We start from the raw sequence: 8,623 nt of genomic DNA on the forward strand, positions 1-8,623 counted from the left end.
CAAAACAAAACTCTTTTCGCCAGTGCTGACTATAGATAAACAGTACTGGTGTTACCTGAAAAAATAAAATGGAGAATAATTGTCCATCATGCATTGCACAATTTCAAGAACTAAGTAAAAAATAACTCATAAATATTGTTATGTCTTTGAAGGCTATCTCAAATTCCATCAGGCCTCAGCTGAAAGCAAGTATGTCAAAACACATCAGCACTTCAGTAAAATAAAGGGGCAGGGAGGTGATTTTGTACATGTTGCCCAGTGTTTGGCATCCAGTTTCCCCTCTTTTATTTACTGTGGATGGACCTCCTTGAAGAGTAGGAAATGAGGGGCAGAGAAGAGAACACCTGTTGGGCTAACAAGAATATATTCGTGTATAAAAAAAATTCAACTGAATAACTGTTCTCACTGGTTATGTTGTGTGCAATGAACACAGAACTGTTTGTATGACCATTTTCTCCAGCTTGTCTATCTGTGGAAAAAACTAGGATCAATAAAATGTGAAATACACATTAGTTTGCTTTAAATGCAAAGATTAACTGTTTTTGGCTCACCTGTATCATAACCAAAAAAGCCTGCGTTGCTAATACAATATGAAAAGTTCACATATGTACATGGGTACATTCCTTCATTAAAGTTTTCCTTAAATCTATCTCAATGTATCTTCACAACGATACAACTGATCTTTACAACAGAAATAAAAAATGACAAAGTAGTAATGATTCCGTTTCACAGCACTTTAGGTTTTCTGAAGTTGTCCTTTGGAACTTAAAGGACATCATTGAAACATTGCTTTCCATAGTTGGCGGGATCCATTTGAAGCTCTCGTTCTTCATCATTTTGCTTTAATTTGTGGAAATCACCAACTCTCTCCTTGGTGGCCTGCTTCAATATCTCTGTTTGAATTCTGGGTTCATTCTCCAAGTCTGAGCCTGGAATTAAACGCTGAAGAGGATTGGAAGGGTTCTGTTTTGAAGTACCAGGGTTTCCATTGTGGTGTACATAGGAATCTGGAGCAGAATTTGGGAAAAGAAGTTGTCCAGTTGCAAAATGGGAAATTGCTTGATGACTTTCGTGTTGAGAAACAGGAGGCTTTTTTAAAGCAGTGGGAATATCATCAACTTTTGATAGCTCATTCTCTTCTATTCCAGGCATCCCTGCGTCACCACCTGCTTTGATTTGTTCTTTCCCCTGTGGGACATGATGGCTGGAGGGTTCTTCATTCTTATCTGCAACATTCTCAGCTACATTTGGAATATTTTTAGGTACTGCAGGACCATTTGTATCCAATTCTTTTCCATCATTTGACTGAACCTCGTGGCCCTCTTGCTTTTGTTCCTGCAAAAACTGGTCTGCTAAATTTTTAATATTTTATTCATGCTGTGCTCTTAATTCTTTGATCTGCTGTCTGCACTGAAAACTTTCATATTCCAGCCTCTTCACAAGGTAAGTGTTGTTCTTCCTGTAGTCCTGAAGCTGGTCTTCTTGTCGGAGAAACTCCTGACGAAGTTCAGCAAGTTGCTCCTTTAGATGATGTATGTCTGCCATCTGATATGATATGTTGTTCTGTAGTTTAACCTTGTCGCCCTCGCATCTCTTGCCCAGGCCCTCCCTGGCCTGCAGCCGGCTACTGAGGCAGCCGTAGTCGGCCTCCTTCTGGTCGATCGGCTTCTTGTGCGTGTCTACCAAGAGCAAGAGGTCCGAGTTGCGCTTCTCCAGGCGCCCGCGGGCCACCTCGGTGCGCTGGACCTGGCCCTGCAGCTCGGCCACCTCCTCCTGGAGCAGGACGTGGCGGGAGGAGATGCTCCAGTAGTTGAAGGCGAGCACGACGATCACCACGAGCAGCACCACCAGCACGAGCGAGGGCAGGCGGCCAGCCCTCCGGTTGGCCCCGAACCCCACCATGGGGCCGACGCGGGCTGCACCCCGCGGCTCGCCGTCGGCACCTGTGGGCAGAGCTCGGGCCTCGCTGCCCACCTGCACCAGGACGCGGCCCCAGCGCCGGCCGCAGCTGGGGGCGGGCGGCTTGGCTCGTGCGCGAGAGGAGAAGGGGGCGGGGCCGCAGCCCTCCCCGCCCCCCCTCCAGCCGGGCCTGCGCGCTCGGAGGCCGGGAAGCCCGCCCTGACCTGCTGCGGGCGGCCGGCGGAGCCCAGAACCCGTGCCCGGCCCCGCACCTCAGCGCTCGGGGGCGGGGAAGTAGAACTCCCTTTAGACAGGATCGGAGAAAAGGATCCCCACAACACGATTGTCAAAATGACCAATGTGGAAGCCAAGCAGAGAATGTTAAAGGCAACAAAAACAAAGGGCCAAGTGACATTTTGAGGCAAACCAATTAGAATCACTCCAGACTTCCCAAACCAAGTCATGAGAGCCAGAAGGGCTTGGAGTAACATATTCCAAACTCTGAAAGAAAACAACTTCCAGCCAAAAATTTTCTACCCAGCAAAACTTTCTATCAAATTAGATGGAGAAATAAGAAGCTTCCATGACAAACAGAAACTGAAGGAATTTATGTCTTCAAAACCAGCGCTAGAGAAAATACTAAAAGAGATTAACTACAAAGAAATAGGTAACACACACCAGAAACAGAGAAACAAGATTTTTCCATCCAACAGACAACTAAGATTAGTTATCTGTGGAGATTCATTATTTATGTTAGTCTTTTACCTATCTCTAAATTGTATTGTTTGCTTTGATTGTTGTTAATTTTTAGGAATTCTAGTTGGAATATTAATACACCACCAGATATAGCATTTAGAAGTATTTTATCACATTCTATCAGTAACTTATAATTCTGTTTACATTGTCTTTGGATATACAATATTTTTTGGGGGGGGGAGTTTTTATACTCTTCTGTTGCCTGTGCCATTGAAATCATATCCAAAAAATCACTGCCAATTTCAATGTTGTGAGGTTTTATGACCCAGATTTTCTTCTAAGAGGTTATAGTCTTAAGATTTATATTTAGGTCTTTTATCTATTTTGAGTTAATATTTGTATATGGGATTAGATAAGGGTCTAATTTTATTCTTTTTCATGTAATTATTATTTTTCAACAATATTTAGTTAAAATATTATTATTTCCCCCACCAAATGTTCGTGTAAACCTTGTCAAAAATAACTTGACAATATATGGAAGAATTTAGCTCTAGGCTTTTATTTATTTCCAATGGTTTATATATCTGCCTTTAGAAGAGTACTACACTTTCAATTATTGTAGCTTTATATGGTTTGAAATCAGAATATATATATATATATATATATATATATATATATATATATATATATATATATATATAGTAGCTTTGTTCTTTTTCGAGATATTTTTGGGTATCTAGAGTCCATATGCCATATTAGGATAGATCTTTTTCTGAAAAATAAAAATATAAATATATTATAGTTTCACCTTAAAAAAAGAACAAAAAAATTCTCTGATTAGAAAGAAAGCAAAAAAGAAGATATATTGAAATGTTATATTTAAGTTATCAAAAGCTTGGTATCAGACAAATGAAACTGTTATGTAAGATTATCATTTTTAATTTTGGATAAATTGCTTTAATACTAGATGTCAACCACTAAGCCAAACATGGGGATGGCGAGGAAATGGGGTGGGGATTGGGTGGGGGCTGACTGGGCAATGTGTGCATTTATGTCTACAAAAGTTTGTATCCCACTATGATGTATGAATACAGTGCACCAATAAAAAATTGAAAAAAAAAAACCAAAGGAATATATGAACATGAACTAACTCTATGGAAGAACTAATGCTAAAATAATGCTAATACTAACTATGTGAAACTCCAAGAGTATACTGAAATTGAACATCTCTGCAAATAGATAGGAATAGTAAACCATTTTTCCAAGCTTTTGCACATAGCTATAAGTAACACATATAAGAAGTTAAAGTAAATATTATAGAATTTCTAATGCAATCTACAATCCTTATTCTAAACTCATGTGAAACTCATAAAATACACTGAAATTGAACAACTTTGCACATATAAGTGACACATAAAACAATTTTCTGAGCATTCACCCAGAGCTGTAACTATCACATATAAAAAGTTAAAATAAATATTATAGAAGTCCTAATCCAATCTTTAATCCTCATTCAAAACTCATGTGAAACTCATGAAATACAGTGAAATTGAACATCAGTGCTCATAGGTATGACTAGTAAACCACTTTTCCCAGCTTTTGCACATAGCTGTAACTAACACATATAAGTTAAACTAAATATTATAGAATTTCTAATGTAATCTATAATCCTTATTCTAAATTTATGTGAAACTCTTGAAATACACTGAAATTGAACAACTTTACACATTTATGTGACATGTAAAACACTTTTCCGAGCATTCACCCATAGCTGTAACTATCGCATATAAGAAGTTAAACTAAATATTATAGAAGTCCTAATCTAATCTTCAATCCTCATGAAACTCATGAAATACACTGAAATTGAACAACTTTGCACACATATATATAGCACGTAAAACACTTTTCCGAGCTTTTACGCAGAGCGGTAATGAATGCAGATAAGAACTTTAAGTCTTATGTGAAACTTTTAAAATACACTGAAGTTTAACATCTGTGCACATAGATATGACTAGTAGAACACTTTTCCCAGCTTTTAACCATAGCTGAGACTAATGCATATAAGAAGTTAAAATAACACTAACTGCAAACCTAGTTCTAAACTTACGATAAACTCGTGTATTCACTCGAACTGAATTACTTTGCACATATATATGATATGTATAACACTTTCCGAGCTTTTGCACATAGCTGTAACTAACGCATATAAGAAGTTAAACTAAATATTATAGAATTCCTAATGAAATCTACATTCCTAATTCTAAACTTATATGAAACTCATGAAATACACTAAAATTGAACAAATTTGCACATATATATGGCACGTGAAACACTTTTCCGAGATTTTATGCAGAGTGGTAGCAAACACAGATAAGAACTTTAAGTCTTATGAAGGCCTAAAGGTAACTGTAATGCTAATACTAACTGTATGTGAAATTTTTAAAATACACTGATGTTGAACATCTGTGCACATAGTTAGGACAAGTAGAACACTTTTCCCATGTTTTAACCATAGCTGAGACTAACACATATAAGAAGTTAAACTAACGCTAACTGCAAACCTAGTTCTAAAGTTATGAGAAACTCTCATAAGTTTAGTGTATTGTAAGATTTAGTGTATTTTAGAATTAGTGTATTCAATTTTAGTGTATTGTAAGATTTTCACAATAAAGTTAGTATTAGCAATACAGTTAGTGTTAGGACTTCCATAAGAGTTAAGATTCTTATATATGTTCACCACCGCTCTGCATTAAATTTTGGAAAAGTGTTTCACGTGTCATATATATGTGCAAAGTTGTTCAATTTCAGTGTATTTCATGAGTTTCACATAAGTTTAGATTGAGGATTGTAGATTGCATTAGGACTTCTATAATATTTAGTTTAACTTCTTATATGCATTAGTTACAGCTACGAGCAAAAGCTAGAAATCATGGTTTACTACTCCTATCTACATGCAGAGATGTTCAATTTCAGTGTATTCTAAGAGTTTCATATATAGTTAGTATAAGCATTATTAAGCATTAGTTCTTCCATAATAGTTCATGTTTCTATATTTATTTGTTACCCATATGCGCAAAAGCACGGAAAAGTGTTTTACGTGTCATATAGATGTGCAAAGTTGTTCAATTTCAGTGTATTGCAAGAGTTTCTCATAAGTTTAGAATTAGGTTTGCAGGTAGCGTTAGTTTAACTTCTTATATGCATCAGTCGCAGCTATGCGTAAAAGCTTGAAAAAGTGTTCTACTAATCATATCTATGTGCACAGATGTTCAACTTCTGTGTATTGTAAGAGTTTCACATACAGTTAGTATTAGCATTACAGTTAGCATTATAGGCCCTCCATAAGAATTAAAGTTCTTATATACGTTCGCTAACACTCTGTGTAAAAGCTCAGAAAAGTGTTTTACGTGCATATATATGTGCAAAGTTGTTCCATTTCAATGTATTTCATGAGTTTCACATAAGTTTAGAATGAGGATTATAGATTGCTTTAGGACTTCTATAATATTTAGTTTAACTTCTTATATGTGTTAGTTACAGCTATGTGAAAAAGCTGGGAAAAGTGTCATATATATTTGCAAAGGCATTCAATTTGAGGGAACACAAGTGTTTTTCATAAATTTAGAATTAGGTTTGCAGATAGCATTAGTTTAACTTATATGCGTCAGTCTCAGCTATGGGTAAAACCTTGGAAAAGTGATCTACTAGTCATAACTTCAGTGTATTGTAAGAATTTCACATACAGTTAGTATTAGCATTACAGTTAGTGTTAGGACTTCCGTAAGAGTTAAAGTTCTTATATACATTCACTACCGCTCTGTGTGAAAGCTCGGAAAAGTGTTTTACCTGCCATATATATGTGCAAAGTTGTTCAATTTCAATGTATTTCATGAGTTTCACATGAGTTTAGAATGAGGATTAGAGTTTGCATTAGCAATTCTATAATATTTAGTTTTACTTCTTATATACGTTAGATACAGGTCTGGGTAAAAGCTTGGAAAAGTGGTTTACTAGTCATACCTATGTGCTGAGATGTTCGATTTCAGTTTATTCTAAGAGTTTCAGATATATAGTATGAGCATTACGTTTAGCATTAATTCTTCCATAAGAGTTAGTTCATGTTTCTGTATTCCTTTACCAGTATGCACTAAAGCACTGAAAAGTGTTTCACGTGTCATATAGACGTGCAAAGTTTTTCAATTTCATTGTATTGCAATAGTCTCACATGAGTTTAGAATTAGGATTGCAGGTAGTGTTAGGATTTCTATAAAATTTAGTTTAACTTATATGTGGTAGTTACAGCTATGGGTTAAAGCTTGGAAAAGTGGTTTATTAGTCATACTTATTTCCACCGATGTTCAATTTTAGTGTATTGTAAGAGTTTCACATATAGGTAGTATTAGCATTGCATTTAGCATTAGTTCTTCCATAAGAGTTAGTTCATGTTTCTGTATTCCTTTGTTACCGGTATGCACAAAAGCACCGAAAAGTATTTAACATGTCATGTATAGGTGCAACGTTGTTCAATGACAGTGTATTGCAAGACTTTCACATGTTTAGTTTACAAAAGTTAGTTAAAGATTTATATGCGTTAGTTACCACTAAGCGTGAAGGCTCATAAAAGTTGTTTACATGTCACATATATATGCGAATTTATTCAATTTTAGTATATTGTAAGATTTTCACAATACAGTTAATATTAGCATTACAGTTAGCATTAGGACTTCCATAAGAGTTAAAGTTCTTATATCCGTTCACTACCACTCTGCATAATATTTTGGAAAAGTGTTTCACGTGTCATATATATGTGCAATGTTGTTCAATTTCAATGTATTTCATGAGTGTCACATAAGTTTAGAATGTGGATTGTAGATTGCTTTAGGACTTCTATAATATTTAGTTTAAATTCTTATATGCATTCGTTACAGCTATGGGTAAAAGCTCGGAAAAGTGTTTTATGTGTCACATATGTGCAAAGTTGTTCAATTTCAGTGTATTGCAAGAGTTTCTCATAAGTTTAGAATGAGGATTGTGGATTGTATTATGACTTCTATAATATTTAGTTTAACTTCTTATATGCGTTATTTACAGCTATGTGCAAAATCTGGTAAAAGTGTCATATATATGTGCAAAGTTATTCAATTGAGTGAAATCAAGAGTTTTTCATAAATTTAGAATTAGGTTTGCAGATAGCATTAGTTTAACTTCTATGTGTCAGTCTCAGCTATGGGTAAAACATGGGAAAAGTGTTCTACTAGTCATATCTATGTGCACAGATGTTCAACTTCAGTGTATTGTAAGAATTTCACATACAGTTAGTATGAGCATTACAGTTAGCATTAGGAATTCCGTAAGAGTTAAAGTTCTTATATACATTCGCTACCGCTCTGCGTAAAATCGCAAAAGTGTTTTACATGCCATACATATGTGCAAAGTTGTTCAATTTCAGTGTATTTCATGAGTTTCACATGAGTTTAGAATGAGGATTATAGTTTGCATTACCAATTCTATAATATTTAGTTTTACTTCTTATATGCGTTAGATACAGGTATGGGTAAAAGCTTGGAGAAGTGGTTTACTAGTCATACCTATGTGCTGATATGTTCAATTTCAATGTATTCTAAGAGTTTCACATATGGTTAGTATGGGCATTACATTTAGCATTAATTCTTCCATAAGAGTTAATTCATGTTTCTATATTCCTTGACCAGTATGCGCAAAAACACTGAAAAGTGTTTCACATGTCATATAGACATGCAAAGTTGTTCAATTTCAGTGTATTGCAAGAGTTTCACATAAGTTTAAAATTAGGATTGCAGAGAGCCTTAGGATTTCTATAACATTTAGTTTAACTTATATGTGTTAATTACAGCTATGTGTCAAAGCTTGGAAAAGTTGTTTATTAGTCATACTATGTGCAACGATGTTCAGTTTCAGTGTATTGTAAGAGTTTCACATATAGGTAGTATTAGCATTACATTTAGCATTAGTTCTTCCATAAGAGTTCAGATTTCTATATTTCTTTATT

General features: G+C 35.4%; 1 protein-coding gene across 1 annotated transcript; it reads right to left on the reverse strand.

Annotated features, from left to right (window-relative positions):
• Positions 1–765: 765 nt before the first annotated feature.
• Positions 766–1,902, reverse strand: LOC308271924 (protein GOLM2-like; the record flags this gene model as incomplete). Its single annotated transcript, XM_080708599.1, is given in 2 exon segments — positions 766–1,368; positions 1,372–1,902. Coding segments are annotated over 2 exon segments (1,134 nt in total).
• Between the last annotated feature and the right edge of the window lie 6,721 nt (positions 1,903–8,623).

This window comes from Muscardinus avellanarius (genome assembly GCF_963383645.1).
Source record: "Muscardinus avellanarius genome assembly, chromosome: 13".
Classification (NCBI taxonomy): Eukaryota; Metazoa; Chordata; class Mammalia; order Rodentia; family Gliridae; genus Muscardinus; species Muscardinus avellanarius.